The 20,446-nt window shown below is 42.0% G+C and overlaps 1 protein-coding gene across 1 annotated transcript in view; it reads left to right on the top strand.

Moving 5' to 3' along the window:
- slc8a3 (solute carrier family 8 member 3) overlaps positions 1-16,860 on the top strand; it is a 161,581-nt gene extending 144,721 nt beyond the window's left edge. The window contains 4 exon segments of the mRNA XM_032499699.1: positions 638-737; positions 10,835-11,104; positions 13,250-14,997; positions 15,488-16,860. Coding sequence (XP_032355590.1) covers positions 638-737; positions 10,835-11,104; positions 13,250-13,626 — 747 coding nt within the window. The 3' untranslated portion in view covers positions 13,627-14,997; positions 15,488-16,860.
- The last annotated feature ends 3,586 nt before the right edge of the window (positions 16,861-20,446 follow it).

Raw genomic sequence — 20,446 nt, 5'->3', positions numbered from 1 at the left:
GGAGGAGATACGGTTTATATGCATCCTCTAACCTCCTCAACCAAAATATATAACGTATTAGTTTCTGGTTTCATCATGCATCCATCAGAGCTTCCTGCTGCCTGGTCCTTGATGCCACTGCCATCATGTGGCGAAGCTCGTGCATTTCTCCTCACGTTTGTCAACGCAGCCTCTGAACATAAATCGTTTACATTTTAAAAAAGATTCTAAAAAGATTTTAAAAAGCTTCTTTTTTTTTCCTCAGGGCCCATTGAGGGAGACCCTCCTTTTCAATGGGGCTGAGTGCACACATGCATTTAAGCAAATTACATTAAAATAATAATTACAATAACATTTAAATTACAACAGATACAACTTTTAAACAATCAGGTAAAACAAACACAAGAAGAAAAATAGAAGTATTTATGAAAGCTTTTTAAATTGACTGATTAATGGGGAAGACACCAATTTTAAGATGCTTTGTGCATTACAGGAATGTGGAGGGCCGACTAAAAAGCACTTTTGCCACGCTCAGTCCGATTATAAGGGACCTCAAATAAAAGCAATTTATTGGACGAATGAAAAAAAGGATTTACATCTGGAGTTAACAGTAACGGAGGGATTTCATTCTTTTCTGTCTGGGCATTTTATCACACAGAGCACAGTGGACAAGCTGATCAAGAAGACCAACCTGGCCCTGGTGGTGGGAACCAACTCCTGGAGAGACCAGTTCATGGAGGCCATTACAGTCAGTGCAGGTACAGTTAAATAAAAGGATTGCAAACATTTTCTGCTCTGACTCTGGGAGGATGCACACACTGGACATCAAAAGCAAAACCCCAGACAGGCATGACCAAAACTCTGCCGCCAGGGTCCTCACCCGCACCAAAACCTGGCAGCACATCACCCCAAACCCTCGTCCACCATCGGTCTTCCAATCAAGTCCCGCAACACATACAAAATCCTCCTTCTCACCTACAAATCCCTCCATGCCCTGGGCCCACTGTACCTACTCCGACCTCCTCCATCCATAGACCCCACCCTGAAACCTGCGGTCCTCGGACTCTGGCCTGCTCTCCATTCATTACATCACACTACATGCCATTTAGCTGTCGCTTTTATCCAAAGTGACTTCCAATTAAGTGCTTTCAACCCTGAAGCTGCAAACTCCAGACAACAGTAGTAAGTGCAGGTACATTAGCTTTAAATAAGAAAAACTACAAAGAGCCATGTGAAAGAGCAGCTTCACGATGGTCACGCTGCCCTGTCTTGTTATTTACATATTCTCAAACATTGTTTATGCTCTTGTTAATATTAAAGGGCCAAAATGCAGTTTTGGCCATTTCTTCGCTGTTTTCACGCTTTTTGCTGGCAGGTTTCTCCATAGAACCCCCCCCCTCCCTACAGCTTTGGAATAGATATTTGACAGCGCCTGTGTCTACTTGTTTCTTACCCCTCCCTCGGTCAGTCTGCCGTTTCCTCTTTTTTTTTTTCCTCCGACAATGCTTCCCTAGGTTTCTGCTTCTTTTTTGCCGCTGCCATAACGATGTGTGTGAAAAACTCCATCGCTACCTTGTTAGCCGGTTCCTGAATGGGCGTATGTGAGCAGTGCCGTGAAGCAATTCGTTACAGCGCGAGACCTGAAATCACACGATACTTCCCGACGTTGAGGCCGGCGGCTCGCTGGCCGAAAGTTGCAAGGGGGGGGGGGTTCTGCTGGGCGCCCAGATAGCCCCGTTGGTAAAGCAGGGCCCACCAATAAGGGCCTAAAATGCCCCCAAAACAATCTTTAAAAAAATTAACCTTCAACTCTAAAAAGTTATTAACCATTCCAATGACTCCGAAGCTGTTCATTTAAAAGGGTGCTCTGAGAGATGTTTGGTGACTTTAAACTTCTTAGATTAGATTAGTTTAGATTGATTAGATTAGATTATACTTTATTTATCCCACGACGGGAAATTCTGTCGTTAAAAGTAGCAGATAGCAGCAACAGCAAAAACAGAAAAAAAAAACAATAACACACAAACAGTAAGCACAAAAAGAAATACAAGGCAAGAAATACAAGGCAAGAAATACAGGCAAGAATAGCCCATGAAAATATGGTAACGAGTAAGTAAAATGCCGTCAAACAAAAGATTTTAAAGTGGGGTTTTGCCATAAATAAGAGAAACAATATTGCGGTGTAAGTGACGTTAAAATTAAGTTAAGTTGAATGTGTAATTAGGGGCAAAGAAGCAAGAGTCGGTAGCATAATTAAATTTTATTTTAAACCTGAGACCATAATTTTTGAAAAGTAAGTATTTGGGAATAAAATAATAAAAATACCAATATTAAAGATAACAGAAAGTGTGTGATGTAAGGGGAGAAACAGGAAACAAAACTACAACACTATCAGGTAGAGCAGGTGTTGTAGGTCTGACAGCGGCCGGGATGAAGGCCCTTTCGGTACCTCTCCTTCTTACACCGGGGTGTATCAGTCTGCTGCTGAAGGAGCTGCTCAGGGACCCACAGTGTCATGTAGGGGTGAGAGGTGTGTCCATGAGGGATGTCACTTGGCTAACATCCTCCTCTCCCTACTTCCTCTATGGGTCCAGAGGACAGTCCAGGACAGAGCTCGCTCTCCGGATCGTCTATTGAGTCTGCTCCTGTCCCGGTCCGAGCTGCCCCCCTCCACAGACCACACGTAGGGATGGCAGAGGCCACCACAGAGTCATAGAAGTCCTGGGGAAAGGGGTCCCACACCCAAGGACCTGAGTTCCTCCGCAATGGAGGCGACTCTGGCCCTTCTTGTAGAGTGCTGGGTGTTAACATCCAGTTCAGTTTTTGTTTAGGTGAACACCCAGGAATTTGTACTCTCCACTACATCAAGGGCCAATCCCTGGATGCTCACCGTGAGAAGGGGATGTTTTCCTCCTGAATCGACTATCATCTCCTTTGTCTTGCTGGTGTTAAGCTGAAGCGGTTGAGCTCACACCACTGACAAAGTCCTTGATAACCGACCTGTATTCCAGATCGTTCCCCTCAGAGACACAACAACAACGGCTGTGTCATCCAGAGAACTTTTGGATGTGGCGTGGGTGGTGTTGTGTGTGAAGTCCGAGGTGTAGAGGTGAAAAGGAAGGGGGAGGCACCGGGACCCTAGGGGCACCTGTGCGCAGTGCACCACGTCAGACACACAGTGATGGACCTCACATTTCTGTGGTCTGTTGGTGAGGGAGTCCGTAGTCCATGCGCCAGATGTTGGTCCCCTCCGGCACTCCCATCTTCACTCTGAGGAGCGAAGGCTGGATGGTGTTAAAAAGCACTGGAGAAGCGAAGAACATGACTCTCACAGTGCTCCCGCTGTCCTCCAGGTGAAGCAGCGATCTGTGCAGCAGGTAGATCACTGCGTCGTCCACTCCAATCCCAGGCTGGTAAGCAACTGCAGGGGGTCCAGCTGTGTGCCCACCAGGGTCGCAGGTGACGCAGGATGATCCTCTCCATGGTCTTCATCGGTGAGAAATCGGGCAACAGGCCTGAATGGTTTGGCTCCTGGGTCGCGGTGACTTTGGTACCGGGACCACACGGAGTCTTCCACAGGGCTGGACCCCTTTTCCAGGCTCAGCTCAGTTGAATAAGTGCCTGAACACACCACGAGCTGGTCAGCACAGTCCCTGAGGAGACTTGGGCTGATGCCGTCCGGGCCCGGGGCCCCTTTCCCTTTCCTTGAGCTTCTTCAGTTGACTTCTCACCCGATCATCTGTTATGGGGAAGTGGGTGGAGGATGACTGGGGGGTTGGATGGTAGGAGGTAGGTCTCAGGGAGGGGGAGAGGGGGTGGTGAACTGATGACGGGAGTAGGGGGGAGGAGCGGGCTGGTGGGGTTTATTGCGTGCGGGTCGTTGAAAGGGGGCAGGCTGAGGAGGGGAGGGGGGAGGAGGAAAGGCCAGGGGAGTTGTGAAAGAGGGCTGGGGGTGTGAAGAGGGAGGCGGAGGCAGAGTCAATCTGTAAAAACAGATCATCATCTGCCCATTCCTTGTCTCCTCCGGCTTGGCTTTTTCCCCACAGCTTTCCCGGGGCCCGGGATTTTCTCACCCCTCCAAACTCCCTACATTGTTCTGCATTGTTCTTTTTTGCTTTCCCAAGGTTTTTCAACAAATGGCCCTAGTTTGCCCCCCCGCCCCCTATCCCGTCCCCCCCCCCCTTTGCCTTCTGTTCTTCTGCACTCAAAACCCCCCCCCCCCCAACTCCTTCTTGTCTTTTTTGGGGTTTGGAACGCTGGAAACCTTTTGGTTGTATGCTTTTTTTGGCGGGGGGCCATTTTTTTTTGTTGGCGTTTTTTTGCGGGCCCTCCCAAGAATGAGAGAGTTTTTTTCCCGGGTTGTTCTGGGGAGGGGCCCGGGCAATAGTGGGGGAATGTTTTTTTTAATAATAATAATAAAATAATCAAATAATAAAAAAAAACTTTTTTTACAAATGCCCTTTACTTTTTAAATTGAAAACCCAAAGTGCTCAGTACAAGGGGGAAAAAACATTTTTCCAAAAAAATATAAAAAAATCAAAAAGGCAAAAAAAAACCCCATGAGCCCAAAAATTTTTTCCCCCGGGTGTGTTCTGGGGACGGGCCGCTAGCATATGGTGAAAATTTTTTTCCCGGGGTGTTCGGGGGCCGGGGGCACTAAAATTTTGTGAGGAATTTTTTTTCCCAAAAGTTGTTCGGGGACGGGCAGCTAGCAGTAGTGGGGAAAATTTTTTTACAGTGTGTTCGGGACAGGCAGCTAGAAATATGGGGAATTTTTTTTTTTACAGTGTGTTTCTGGGGACAGGCAGCTAGCAGTAGTGGGAAAATGTTTTTTACATTTGGGTTAGGGACAGGCAGCTAACCCTTGGTGGGGAATTTTTTTACATTGTTCGGGGGACGGGCCCAGGCTGCAATAGGATATTTTTTTTACGTTTTTTCTGGGGACGGCCCAGCTAGCAGATGGGTGAGGAGATTTTTTTTAAACAGGTTTCAGGGGCCCGGCCCGGCAAACACAAAAGTGGGGAGTTTTTTTTCAGTGTTTTCCGGGGGGAACAGGCAGCTAGCAGAGGGTGGGAAGTTTTTTAAAAAAAGTGTGTTCTGGGACGGGCAGCTAGCAGTTATGAGGGGTTTTTTTTTCAGTGTTTCCCTGAGGACGGGGCAGCTAGCAATATTTAGGAATTTTTTTTTTACAGTGTTTCGGGGGGAGGAAAGCTAGCAGATGTAAAAGGGAGATTTTTTTAACGTGGGGTTTTTGGGACAGGAAAGCAAACCCCATAAGTGGTAGATTTTTTTTAAACATTGTTTCGGGGGACCCACTAGCAGTTAGGGGGGAAGTTTTTTTACAGTGTTTCGGGGGGAACAGGCAGCTAGCAATAGGGGGGGATTTTTTTCTGATTTGAAAAACCCAAAGGGTTTTTCCCTTAAAAACGTGGCCCTCATTTTAGAGCCCCTTTTTAAAGAAAAAAAACAGTTTTATTTTCCCTTTTTAAAAAGTTCCCATCACACAATAAAATTAATTCTTTTTTCCCTTTGAAAAGTCAAAAGTATTTTTTTTTTTTTACTAGCCCCCAAAATAAAAAAACAGAAGAAGAAAAACCTTTTGATATAAAAGCAGGGTCCCAACATACTCATTTTTTTTCCCCAAACCCATTCCCTCCTGAACAGGGCGGCAAGGAAAAACGGGCCCTTTCATTTACAAAAATTAAAAAAGGGTTTTAAAAACCCCTTTTATTCATATTAAAATTTAGTGCAAATTTTTTTCCCCGATAGGAAATAGTAAAACTCGTCCCTTAAAAAAACCCGAAATTTCATAAAATTTCTTTCATGAAAGGTTTTTATATTCCCCCAATTTTGGAGGCTCTTTAAAGGAAAAATTTTTTAAGGAAAAGCAAATCGCTTTTCCTTGCTGAGGGTTAGATGAAAAGTTTGATCCCTTTCTCCCTCTCCCCTTTTTAAAATGAGGGGGTATCAATCATCTGATCTCCCCGGCACACCGGAGCCCGTCTCCCCCAAAATACGGGCTCCCCCCGCCCTCACCCTTTAAAAAATCCCGTTTCGGGGAAAAGCCGGGCAAAACCCTTTTTAATTTTTAAATTCCCCCCAAAAAGAAATTTTGTTACGCTCGGGAAAATATTTCATGTCGATATAAAAGCCATCCATTTTTTCCCGACGACACCCAAGCACAAGGGCCCCGGCATTGGGTTTCCCGTCTTTTTCCCTGCATTCCCCCCCCCGGGAAAGCCAACCCCCCAAAGGCCTTCCTTCGCACTTTTGGTGCGGAAATTTTAATCCAGCATGCTCTTTTTTTTTTTCATGTCCTCCTTTTCAAAAAAGGACAGGCACTCACTTGGCCCCCCGTTTTAAACCCCGCCCCTTGTCCCCTCCGTCTTGTGAGGGGCTGGGAAACACGAGGCGCCCCCCCCCCCTTTCATTTTATTTTTTAAACTTAACCTTCTTTTAATTTAGCCCAAAACCTTTTTTGTCTTCTGCTCAAGTACGTCCTTAAAAAAAAAATATGACCCTTTTCTTTTTGCCCATTTTTCTAATTTTCATTTTCCGCTCTTTCCCGAGAGAAATTTTGGGGTTATTTTTTAAACTCCAGCCCCCATTATTGCCCGCTTTAGTTAAATTTCAACTTTAAGATTTTTGCACCCATACCCCCAAAGTGGCGGGTTTTGGGATCAGGGTCCCGCTGGCCCCCATATCCGCAGAGGTAAAGGGGTTTCAAAATCTGACCTTTGCCCAAATTTTTTGCATGTCTTTCCCCGCCTATTTTGGCCTATCAAAAGAAAGGGGAAAAAGCCAAAAAAATAGAATAAAAACATAGGAGATCCGGTACCCGGCTGAAAATACCTTTAGGGATAAAGCCTTTTTTCCGAGTACAAGTTTTTATCCCGGTAATGCGGCAATATCGACTGGGATTAAATGAAAGTCTCCATTGACTGTTCCCCGTTCTGTGATAGGCGTCCGTCAGTCAAACGCCCTCCCTTCCCTATTCTGTGTGGCATCCCACCCCCTCCCTATTACTTATAGGCTAGTCCCGCGCCCCCCCCCCTCACTTTTTGTATGCTATCCCAGCGCCCCTCCCCTACACTATTCTGTTGGCTAGCCCCCACCCCCTCCCTTACACTATTCTTATAGGCTGTCCCCACCCCCCCCTCCCTTTTTCTGTATACTATCCCAGCACCCCTCCCCTACTTATCTTACGGCTAGTCCCAGCGCCCCTCCCCTACCTTTCTGGATCTGTCCCCCCGCCCCCCCCCTACACTTTTCGTATAGGCTGGGGCCCGCCCCTCCCCTACATTTTCTGTGACACTAGTCCCAGCGCCCCTCCCCTACCTTTCGTGATGGCTAGTCCCGCGCCCCCCCCCTCACTTTTTTCCTGGATAGGCTAGCCCGGGGGGTCGAAACCCGCGGCTCTAGACCCTCGGCCTTCTCCGCCCCGGGGCTCCCTAAGCTTTTTTCAAAAATTTTGAAAGGGAAAAGATGGGGATAAAAAAATTTTTTTAATATGGTTTTGTAAAAACAAACATGACACAAACTTTTTCGTTTTTCATGCTGTAAAAAGTTAGAATAAATATTAAAATTTAACTTTCTGTCACAGATTTCTCATACCTGCCACACGTTTCAAACATAGGGTGCAGGGGAGGTGGCGTTTTTTAAAAAAACCGGGATACCTGTGGAGCAATATTCTCAAAAATGAACTACAAAAAATTCGCACCCCCTCACAATTTAAGGGTTGCAGTCCTGCGTAAATTAAGTTCTCTCACATCCCATTTAAACTGACCCTGTGTCCGAAAACAGAATCACATAAACGGTAAACACGTCCTGTCATAGGCACATTTTTTGTACAATGGCTGTTTTTTAAATGATATCGATTTTTGTCATAATTTTGGGAAAGACTAGGTCCCAGCGTACTGCGTTGGTTGCGTTCAAAAAAGGGAAAGGACGCTGCTTCGTTTACTCTTACACGCTTTCTTGGCATTTTCACAGACTCAACTGGAAATGATTAATTTTATTTTAAAATACTTTCCTTTTTTTAAAAGGTTTATGTTTTTTTTTTAAAAATTAGGCTGCGTTTTGATACACTCTTTTCCCCGATAAGGGCACGTTAGGCACTTTCCGTTTTGTTGTTTTGTCGAATCCTCAAAATAGACATCAAAAATCTGATTTCCTTATTGCATTTCTTTAATTTCACCAAAGCAATGAAACATAATTCCTTAATATTGTAATGAAGTTAAACTGGAGGCGACATCGCACAACAGAGTAGTCACGTGGTGCGTCATTCTCTACAGGATGCACTTTAGTAAAAATAAACATTTAATCATGAAGGCTTATAATGTATTTGTGGTTAACTTAGTCATTTTGATATTAGGCTAATATAGCTATCATAAATACATGCAGCATGTGTTGCCTTCATTATAAGGCTTCTATAAGGCTTTTATTTTTTTGCGGCTCCAGACATATTTGTTTTTTGTTTTTTGGTCCAATATGGCTCTTTCAACATTTTGGGTTGCCGACCCCTGGGCTAGTCCCAGCGCCCCTCCCTACACACACAGATTTCTTGTGTTGCTGTGTGCCGCTCCGCTCACACGCACTCAGGACACGGAGAAGTGAACAGCTCTCTCTCCGTCGGGTCCGCGGGGCTTTCCCGTTAACATTTAGGGTTTCTTCAGCTTCAGGTTTGTTTTATACTTCGGTTTGAACTAGTACCTAGTAACCAGGAGACTTCTGGTAACCGTGGGGTTTGTTCAGACATAGTGCTTGGTAGAATGCGACTCGCGTTGCATATCTGCCGTCAGAGTTTTTTTTTTTTTTAAACTGCCTGCTGGCTCTAACCAGTTTTGTTGAGTGTCTGAAACTTTCTTGCTGTGTTTTATAATAAAAAATAAAAGGTAGTTGCGGTATAAATGAATAATATTACAAATTAAGTTACACACACAAACACATTCCAACCCCTCGCCCTCATCTCTCTCTCTCTCTCTCCTCTCCTCTCTCTCCTCTCTCTCTCTCTCTCTCTCTCCTCTCTCTGTATCTCTTACTCACTCACAGACACCACACACTCACAATTGAGTGTGTGTGTCTGTGAGTGTGAAAATAAAAAAGAACCAAAAATAATAAATGATCCACCTAATCATAGAAAAATTAAAGTTAAAGAATAAAGTCATATTGTTGAGTATGAAAACTCTTGTTCATTACATTTTACTTAATAATTGCAAGCCCATTGCTGTATTTATTGTTGCAAACTTGTTATATACTGTAGGCCTATATAGTTTGTTTGTTACCATGACAACACCATGAAGCTCAATGCTGATGCTGTCACGGAAATAGTTTTCTAATCAGCAATAAATATAACAATTTCTGATCAACCCATATCAATTGCATGCTTAAAATAACATACCGGTTAAAGCCCCGCCCATTCCAAGACAACCAGACCCACTTCCGGGTCAAATCTGACCACTTCCGGGTTAGGCCCCGCCCAGTCCGAGTACAGATACGGATACAGATAATTCATGTAGTAAACAGATACAGATACAGATAGTGCTGTACTCGCTCATCCCTGAAAAACAATACATGTATAGATTATAAAACACAAGTTTTATTATAAATTAAACCAACTTAAAAAAAACAGTCTATACGTCCATCTGAAATGATTAGCCCATTAAATACTATACTTGTCAGTCGGTGTTGGTCACCATGCCAACCAGTCCCACCAAATTGCTGCAAATTTCACAATGTGTGATCTCAGCCAGGAGGCCAAAATAAACTGAGAACACGTCCCAAATCCTTGCTGCACGCTTATTTATACAGCACATTCCATACTTAGTCATCGATACTGTATTGACAGTGTACAAAAAATCACTTCACTATGTTATACTTACAGTAAATTATATTATTATTATCATGATGACTCAAACTGCAACCTTGTCTCTGACTGTCACTGCCAATTAAATTTCAGAATGTGTTGCCTAAGATTTAATGTTTCTGGAACTTGATCACCACTACCCATATCTATTTTTTCTAGCTGGGAGCAGCTCCTCCAGCTCCTTTTTGCACTGCATTGTGAGCCTATAATGTCATGTATAATAAACAGAACTCTCTAAAATCGACCTTGGTTATTATGGAATGCTGTCTGCTTTGAGCATATATTTCATTGTGTCACTTCTCCAGTGCGAGCACACTACAAATCTGCAGAATGAGTAATTTGTATTGGATTTGGGAGGATACCCATGAACTATGGCGAAAGCCTAGAGCCTAAAAGCCAAGTTTTTAACCCACAGAGTGAGTTAATAGTACTAAAAGAAAGTACTTCAGTAGAAATCAGGTTATGATCCCTGCATTATTAAAAGAGGTAGGAATATTAAAGTGTAAACTAAAGTCTGTAACCTAACTAAAGCAAAAGCCAAGTGCATGTACATACTTTATCCCCATCTATTTAATGTATTTGTAGCACATTTACAGTTGACATGTACACAGTAACCTCAGGCTTACGCGATATGATGTCTCACACTGAAGAATAAGCCATTGTGCCATTTTAAGAGAATGTTGTTCTCTTCCCTTCCCTCTCTGTCATCCCTTATCTCCTTTATCTATCCTTTATCTCGCCAATGTTTTCCAACTCTACTCTGGCTCTTTGTGCTTCATCATCTGTCTTTCTGTTTTCTTTCCCTGTCATATTCGCTTTTGCTTGTTTCATCTTCTATCTCACCCTGTGTCTTGGCTGTCTGCCTCTTCTCTAAATGGTTACTTCCCTTCTCTTTATCTTTGCCCACATATTCTGCTACCTCTTGGTACCCTCTCTGCTTCTCCGCTCTGTCCTGTCATGCCTCCCCTCCAACCCCACCCATCCGAGCAGATGAGGATGAAGATGACACAGGGGAAGAGCGGCTGCCGTCCTGTTTCGACTACGTCATGCACTTCCTCACCGTCTTCTGGAAGGTCCTGTTTGCTTGCGTTCCTCCCACAGACTATCTGAACGGCTGGGCCTGTTTCTTCATCTCCATCATCATCATCGGCCTGCTCACGGCCATCATCGGCGACCTGGCGTCTCACTTCGGCTGCACCATCGGCCTCAAGGACTCAGTCACTGCTGTGGTGTTTGTGGCACTCGGCACATCTGTCCCAGGTGAGAAAAAAGGACATGACATTGTCAAAAATCTCTTCTCTGAAGTTTTGTATATTCATGTTTTTTTTATGTCCGTTGATGGATTATAAGCTTCTTTTATGAGCTTTCGAGACTCATTCAAACAGCAAAACATGCTTTGTCATCAAGATGGCTGATTTTCCTATTTTCCCCAAACTGACATTTTCATCTGACAGGAACAATGTGTCACCAAAAACTTTGACTCTGTCAGCATATTTGTTATTAAAGGTCCTGTGTGCAGCATTAATAATTCATCACTGCATTCATTTTGGGGGGAAAAGATATTATAAACAAACAAGATGAATACAGAGAAGATTGCCGGCGTCTACTGGCCTTCATAGTGCAGTTCATATTTTGAGCGACAGATGGATTTGGCAGAAAATGAAAGATTTGCCTCCAGCTTTTTTATCATCTTCAGTAAACTGAATGATCTGGGGGGAATGGGGTGAAAGGAAACTGAAATTGTGGGAGTTGTAGTCTACATTTCATGAAACAATGATCTATAACTATAAATCGGGGAATCTCTGTATGTGCGTGTCTGTTGTCTTTATCTAATAAGCTGTTGATCCAGTCTACTTCACCCTTGGTTTCCTGAACTCGCATTGGCTATTGGATATTAATAAACTCAATGAAACTTAACAACCGCACAATTAAGGTTTAGAAAAAAACATTACGCTAGCTCTTCTGGATCTTTGTAAAACCAATGTGAGTATCTTACTCAAGTACAAGTGAAATTACCTATCTGAAAAATAAGTAAAGTAAAGGTAATAAGTAGTACTTTAACCCTCATGTTGTCCTCGGGTCAAATTGACCCGTTTTCCTATATCACTGTTCTTTTTAATTCCCCCAAATAACATGATTGATTCCACACAACCCTCTTTGGCAAGTACACATCTCTACTTTCATTAATTTTGGGGTGTCTTTTTAAATTTTATAGCATTTGAAAAACAAGTTGAAGCGGTTTTGAAATAGTATTGAGTAAAAGTTGAAATATTCCAGTCTGTGATTATCCATCAACATCCATTCTTTTATTTTTAGTCTAAATAATTCCTAATTTCTGCTTTTCTAACTCAAACATTAGGTTTAATTTCCTATAAATGAGGTTTATTGACCATAAAGTCCAAAAATAACTGGAAAACTAAAGTTAATAAGTGAGTGTTACGTAGTTTTGAAAACATAAAAAAAAACACATTCAAAACATCAAAAAAAGTGTTGATTTTCTGAAAGGAAGACAACACAAGGGTTTAGTAAAATTTACTTAACCCTTGTGTTACATTTTAGGGCAGGGTGGGGATCTCTCCCATATAGTGAAAATAGGACAAGCAGTCACAAATCCAAAATAATTTTCTTTTTAATTTAAGAAAAATCTATGGGATGGGTGGCGCATGGCACACCGCCATCAGCCAATGATGTCATGAATCATTTGTATGTTTAAGAAATAAACAGTGACAAACAATTACAAACAATACACTGAGACGAAGAACACGTCCCAGGGCCAACAAAAAAAATAAAAAAAATAAAAGAAATAATAATAATTAAACAAAGGAAAGATGGGAAGAAGAGAAGACAAAACAACACACGTAGAAACAGACACACACCAAACACATGTATAAACAGACACACACACACACACACACCACACACACACACACACACACAAGACAAGGGACCAAACATCTGCCCAAGTTAGAGCCCGGACCTCACTGAGTCAGCGATGCACCGCCACGTGTCCAGAGTCTTCCCCGGTAATTGTGATATTTTGTGAGTAAATTCTGAATCTGCAACGTTCTCTGTCAGGATAATGTACGAGTGCAATATTTTCCCTTGAAGAAGAAGAAGAAGAAGAACACAAAGTCAGTAGACTGTACAGTGTGGTTGCATGTTAAGTCCTCTGTGGCACAATGGTTCTGGAGAAGACTACAAGTATTTTGAACGGCTAATGCACTAGTACAATGACTTAGACTAGAGTATGGTGATGTGTAAAGACCCTGTAAACCAGTTTTTCTATCAGCTGTGAACGACAGCCTTTCTGCCAACGTTTCAGCAGTTTGTGTGCAGAATTCCATTTGGAAAAGGTGATGTCATGTCTTTCTGTGGATCAAAATGAAACGACTTCTCTCTCTGCAGACACCTTCGCCAGTAAGGTCTCAGCAGTCCAGGACACCTATGCAGACGCCTCCATCGGGAACGTGACCGGCAGCAACGCCGTCAACGTCTTCCTGGGAATCGGCTTGGCCTGGTCGGTGGCGGCTATCTACTGGCACATGAAAGGGAAGCCGTTTGTAGTGGAAGCCGGCTCGCTGGCCTTCTCTGTCACTCTCTTCACCATCTTCGCCTTCCTGGCCGTGTCGGTGCTGCTCTACCGGCGCCGGGCCCACATCGGAGGAGAACTGGGCGGGCCCCGGGGACACAGACTGGCCACGTCAGCCTTCCTTTTCGGCCTCTGGTTCCTCTACATCCTCTTCTGCAGTCTGGAGGCCTACTGTCATATAGAGGGCTTCTAAAGGGAGAAGACTTCAGCGGGCGAGAATACGAACATACAGGGGTTTAAAGTACAACTTCAGAGGTAAAAGCGTGAATTCCCACTGAGGAATTTGGGTCAGTCTTGGTTTAATGGTGTGAAAGGACAGGAGAGGTAGACCCAGGGTTATCAGAGACACCTCCCTCTCTCTCTCTCTTTCTCTCTCTCTCTCTCTCTCTCTCAACCCCTTCTGTGAGGACGCTCGGAGGTGAGTATCCTGCCCTCTAGTGCCGACAGGCCTGTTGGCCCCAGCAACAGGAGAGCCATCCTGAGCCCGTGCCAGTGTGCTTACAGTTGGGATTGGATTACCACCGAGGTGCCGGGGCGCTCCTGCATTCTAACGGAAGAGACTGCAGTCTTATATCCGGAGAGAGTTGAGTTAATCAGAGGTCTATATTTTTCTCAACATCTGACGAGAATGACTTTTTCAAAAAAATGTATTTTGTGGATAAAAATGCAAAAAATTAATAAAACAAAAAAAAGTTAAAAAACACACACACACACATAAAGAGGAATAAAAGACCTATTTTCTGATCTAGGTTAAGGAATAGCAAAAGAAAATTATCGTAAATGGGAATATTTTGTTGAGTGACAGTGGGATGGATTCATAGTATTTATTTTTAATTTGCATAGTTTCCTAAGGAGCACTGCAGAGTTCTCAGAAATCATACAATGAAGAAGAAGAAGAAGAAGAAGAAGAAGAAGAAGAAGAAGAAGGACAGTGACAGTTCATACTGGCAGACAAATCACCATTCAAACAGGCGCGGAGGAAGAGGTGGACACAGGGAACATGGTCAAACTGCCCTGAACATTACTTCCAAACTCTATAAGTATCTATATATATAATATATTTCCATATTTTCTGTATATTTTGAATATTTGTTTAAATGTGGTCACCTTCTGCTCTAACAGAGGATTGCTGTGGCTAAGCGGGAGGGGAGGGGGGGGGGTCAAAGTATCTACTAGAACGATGTCTTCACATTTCTAAGAGTTATGTATCTTGCCTAGGTAAAAGTATGACATTGTATGTTATTTATTTACTGATATCTTGGTCTCACTCCAGTTTTCACCTTTTCAATCAGAAATCAGAAGAAAAAAAAACACAGTGTTGCTGCAGAGGTAAATTCAGAGGTATTTTTGTACTGTTCCTTCCGCACTTTGCTGTATAGTTCTATTTATGGAGACTTCTACTTGTACTTGTGCAAAAGGCCAATATTAAAGGTGTCACTATGGACTGAACAGAGTGCCTGTGGACGGAGAGGGGTCTGCTGCAGCTTCCCACACCGACGAGCTCTTTGCTCAGCTGAACGACTGAAGAGTTTCTTCCTAAAATGGTGCGTAGCCATTTTTAAAGGTCCAATGTGTGGGAATTTCTCCCATCTAGCATTGAGATCATATATCGCAATCGACACTCTTGCGCCACGCAGCCTAGTAACGCAGTACAGCTGCCGTAGCCTTCACGCTTCAAAAAGCTAAGATGTCATCCACGTCTTCATCCAGCTTTGCCTCCAATGATCCGGTCCGTTTGTTTAATTTTTATTAATTGTGAAATGTTATGCTTACGAAGATATCCATTAGCAGATTAGCAGCACCTGTGAGTCTATCTTGTGACAGAGCGAAAACGCAAAAGGAGGAGCAGTATATCCTGTATGGCCCTTACCGGCCAACATATATCAACACATCTGCCCCAGTTCATGCAAGTGGAAATGTAAAATTTCAAGCCAATAGGAGTACTTAGAAGTGATGGTGGTGGTCAATATTCATGAAAAAAGACAAGTTTGTAAACAGGCTACACAGATTTTGATAATGAACAACTAAAAACATTACACACTGGACCTTTAAAGCTGCATTATCAGATTTGTGGCCACTTTGAGGCAGCAGTACGAGCTGAAAACACAACAGTTGCTATATTATAACCTTACAGAAAGCCCTGATTCCGCTAGCTGCTAGCTGCTGTTCCACTAGCACAACATTTAGGGTTTCTTTCACTCTGTAAAATATTATATGAAGAAGTTAATCATGTTTCTGGGTTACACTTTTTTTTTTTATTATAAATGAGCATACTGATTTCAAGCCTTCACAATTTTAACAAAATGAAACAATTAACTTGCTAGCATGTAAAAGGCTGTCGATCCTCCGGACATTTACCATGGCATTGCTATTAGCTTTAGCATTTTCCTAACTTTCTTCCATGGAAAAAGTATGTTAAATACCACTAAATGCAACATGAAACAGAACGCAAAATAGGCCTACTGATGAGCTAGGTCATGTTCCAATGCTAAAACTACACATTTTAATGTGATTCTGAAGCAGGTTTTCAAACTTATGGAACAAAATCCAGACGTTTTACTGTCACAAAGTTGGTGAATGTGTTAGCAAACAGCTGCTTATTTACACTTCTAGCAGACCATGAGCAGCGTTAGCATTCATTTTGAGTCGTGTGTTTGAACACCTGATGAATATAATCTAATATTCACTCATGTTTAAGCTCTGCTTTGTTCTCCAACAACTCCTAAAGGGAAATATCTGGCTCTCTAGCTGCTAAATACTCCCGCGTTGCGCACAACCTAGATGCTAACTTTGTTTGCGAAGGTAGCATAGAGTGGCGTTAGCTAGCATTGCTAACCACTTTATACTTTATCCGAGGGGAACTGCAGAGTTGGGTTTGTAACTGAGTGTGAGTGACACGTCTCACATTACAGATAATTCCATCCATTACAAATATGAATTACTGGTAAAACAGCTTTAACAAAGTAAAATCATTCATTTCAAGGTGATTTCAGTAGTTCAATGTGTATTTCTACGTGTTTTGTTTGGCAGCGCATTATAAAATGACTCATAAATTACATGTTTTTTTTTAGTTTTGGTCATTATGTAAAGAGTAGTTTCAGTGTTGCTCATTTTGGATTGAAACTCTTCAGTGGAGAAGCAGGTGTGGGTGTCAGAGCAGCAGATAGCTCTAGAATTGAAAGTATAGCCTGATGTTGATACTGAATGCTGTTTTACACACGACTGGTGCTTCATTTCTAAAAACTAGAGGAAAAAAAACAACAAAAAACACATTTGAAAATCCCAAGAAGCAGAAGAAAATATGTTTATTACTTAATTTGCATAAAAGTGTATGCTAGTATATAAGCAGTCAATTCTTGGCTAATTTTGAAAAATCCCCCATGAGATTACCAAAGAGGTGGGATGCAACATCTGTTTAAAAAAAAAATAAAGAAGAAAGTAAAATGAAGTTAATAGAGTGACAGTAAGTGGCAGTGACATTATTTCCACGAGGGGGATGTCAATCCCCAGTCCCTGTGGTCATCCCTTCTTCTGCTTCTCTCCTCCTCCACTTCCTCTTCCTCAGTGTTCTTCCTCTGTGGTGAGCAGTGTTGTAAATATGTCTCGTGGCTGAATCGGATGCTCTTTTTCTGGCCCTGGACCACACCTGCTCACCTCACTCCGTCTTTATCTCTCTTACATATAAACACACACACATTCAGAGTAGAGCGATGGGTCCACTGCTGCACAAGGGGGGGGCAGTTAGGCTGACTGTCCCATTCAGAGGTAACACAAACCCCACATTATGTACATAATCTTGTATGTTTACATAGTCACGGTACAGGGTGTCCTGGTGGGGAAAGCATGTCAACACGACCCTAACATCTCATCTACAGTACAGGTGGTCTGCAGTCGCGTCATCTAAACCAGAAGTGTGAAGTTTTTTATTATTTGATTTTTGGGGGGCTCACTTTGTCACCCTTTCTCTTGTTCAAATCCTGCAACAGGAAATATTTTCAGTCTTGAGTTCAGCAGGTATTCTATCCCTCATGATGTCAAGGGAATTGCCAGTGTTCTTATTTATCTTTGCCTTTCGTGGCAATTTGTATTGCTCATTTGGTTGTGTTGTTGATTTCTATCTGCCGGGATGTGTTGAGCTGAACGTCGGCCAGTGTGTGTGTGTGTGTGTGTGTGTGTGTGTGTGTGTGTGTTTGTGTGCTGTGCATGTTGCCAAGCTGTGCGTCCTATTCGCACTCGTGTGCACAGGCGGGGCTGTTCTTCTTCACAAGGGCGGGACTCTAGATTGGTTCTGTTATTTTGTCTTAAAAATACAAGTGTTAGTTCTGTAAAAGATGAAAAATAATAATCCTTCACCTGAGCCTAGCCTGAGGGATAGAAGTGGAATGTCACCGTATAGGAATAGGAATTGGTTGATGAAGTTGTGAGACACCGAGGAAAGCTTCATTGATTAGGTGAATACTGTTAACTTGATGTGTTTTAATGGAAAAGGGGCACATTTTAATGGATGGGTATGTTTTTTTTCTTTTTTCCTGGCCTGCAATGAGATGTCAAAATAAAAAAAGCAAATTTCCAAAGCTGACGGTGTTTTAAAATCAACCCGTTTTTTTCTTTTCTTTTAAAAGCAGCTTTCCTGGTCCTAAGAAAACCTGATTGTGTGTCATTGAATCCGACTATGTATCATATTGTCACTGTCACCCAGTTAACGTTTCAGGAGTGAAGAAAAGCAGACCTGTAGATTATGGTTTTGAAAGGTTTCCACAAAAAAAAAAAAAAAAATCCTGATTAAAAAAATCTCCAACATTGGTGTCACCAGAGGTTTCACAAAACAATACTGCAGTTCGTGCTACTTTTTAAATATGATGCCGTGAAAAAGCACAAGTGTGTCGTCCCACACTGGACGCATGGAGGTGTGGATTTCTTTTTATGACACAGGGTTCTAGGCATTGATGAAATGAAAGCTGTTTATTTGGAACAATGTCCCTTTTCTGTCCAATCCAGATGCCAAGTAAAGGGATTATTTTGTACATTCATCTTGCAGATGCTTTTACTCTATTTCTCGGAAACCAGTCCTCTGTCTGTTATCTCAGATCTTTCTATCAATGCTCTCCATGTCTGTCGGTTGTACTTCACTGCATATTTGCAACAATATCTAGCAAAGCCTCCTGATGGTGTTAAGACAGACCATATTTTGCCTGCCGTGGGTGGTTGGTTATGTATGTTTTTCATAATTCTATTAAAGTTGCCAAGAGGCTGCAGAGGAACTCCTTTGTTTACAATTTGAAAACTGCAAAGTATTCTAAATTTAGATTTGAGACGTTCTTAAAACCAGCTCTGAGGCAATGGTCCTGCTAGCTGCAAGAAAGTAACTTTAGATGCATGTTTTTGTTAATATTTGTAGTTTATTCTGGCATTTTTAGGTACATTAAAGCTTAATTGATAATCAAGGGGTTCCGTTTTTCCCACTTTAATACACCCATTGTCTTAATCTCTCACGCTCACAAGATTACTAAAGTCTATATTTGTTGCCTGATGAAAAATAAGTTAGACTTTTAAAAATGATATAAATGTTCAAAGTAGAAATCAAATCAAAAGCAAAACCAACTCACAGCTGTCTCAGGTATGAAAGTACATTTCTGCCTGAAAAAGAAAAAGAAAGATATATAGATGATAAGTCATGAAAAAAAAGGTCAAAAATATGAGATAGTAACTCAAGGTTTTGACTTACTATCTCATAATTTTTGCTTAGTGAGCTACAATTTTGACTTTGTATCGTACTTTTGACTTCCTGTTTCAAAGTTTGGACTTAGCAGTCAAAAGTTTGGACTTATTAGCTCATATTTTACTTATTTATCTTACTATCTTATCATTTCTAATATCTTAAAGTCAAATGTCTGTTTCACTATCTCATAGCTTTGACTTACTATTTCATAATTCTGACTAAGTTCACAAAAATATTGGCTTACTAATCAACATATTTGACTTATCTCATCATTGTAATTGCCTATTTCATCCTTTTAATATAGTAAGTTAAAATGTTACCTTGCCATAAGCATATTTGTGTTAACTTCTCATCTACTTTTAGTTCTTCTACTGGCAGAAATAGGCTTCCGAACCCTTCAACTTGTCTGTCACAATCTTCCCAAATATATATATTTTGTTGCGTTAACACCTCTGTGTGACACCCTAGATGATATCCTGTATCTATAAATATAAATACAAACGCCAGATGTGTCGGGAAGTGGACTGAAGGGTCAGTGGAGTCTTGGTTGGATTTGTCACTCGTGCTCTTGGGCTCATCGATCATTTTGCAGACTGAACATGTGAAACACTGTTATTGCATCCTCCACTGTGTGTACAGTACGTCTAACTGGACTGGGGGGGGAGCTGTCCTCAGAGCTACAGTGTATTCCTGATGTCTTACCACATATCTATTTAAGCTTTATTTCCTTGTGTTGTTCCATGAACAGGTTGGAATTTAGTTGAGTAAAAAAGAAAGAATCCTTTTTAAGAATCTGTTTCTAAACCATGGAGGGACTTTTGTTGACTTTTAACACACACACACACATACACAAACACACACACACACACACACCACGCACACTATCCTCTCTCATCACATCACGCACATGGAATAGGTTGGATTGGACATGGCTTGTTAATTTGACTGTTTGTCATGTTGACTGTTTTTTACTCCTTGTTATGGATTCTGTTTTTATTTCAGGGAATTTTGCATGGAATTTAACATTAGTTGAGTATTTTGTTATGTTTTTTGTTTTTTTTTTGTTTTTTTTTGAAGGGGGTCAATAACTTAATAAAGGAGACGAATTTGAAGAAAAAGCAAACGCTTCCTTGTGTGTGTTTACTGGAATTGGCATGGAGCAGGTGCACGCTGTGAGAAGAAGAGCGACCGTGCATTTGACGCTGAGAGAAGGGTGGGAGATAAACTGTTGTTGACGTCTCTGTGCACCAATAGGAAACCGGCTATGGTTCGCACGTTGGCAAAATTGGCTTAA

The sequence above is a fragment of the Etheostoma spectabile genome, chromosome 20 (assembly GCF_008692095.1).
Source record: "Etheostoma spectabile isolate EspeVRDwgs_2016 chromosome 20, UIUC_Espe_1.0, whole genome shotgun sequence".
Classification (NCBI taxonomy): Eukaryota; Metazoa; Chordata; class Actinopteri; order Perciformes; family Percidae; genus Etheostoma; species Etheostoma spectabile.
This window is presented reverse-complemented; position numbering and strand designations above follow the sequence as displayed.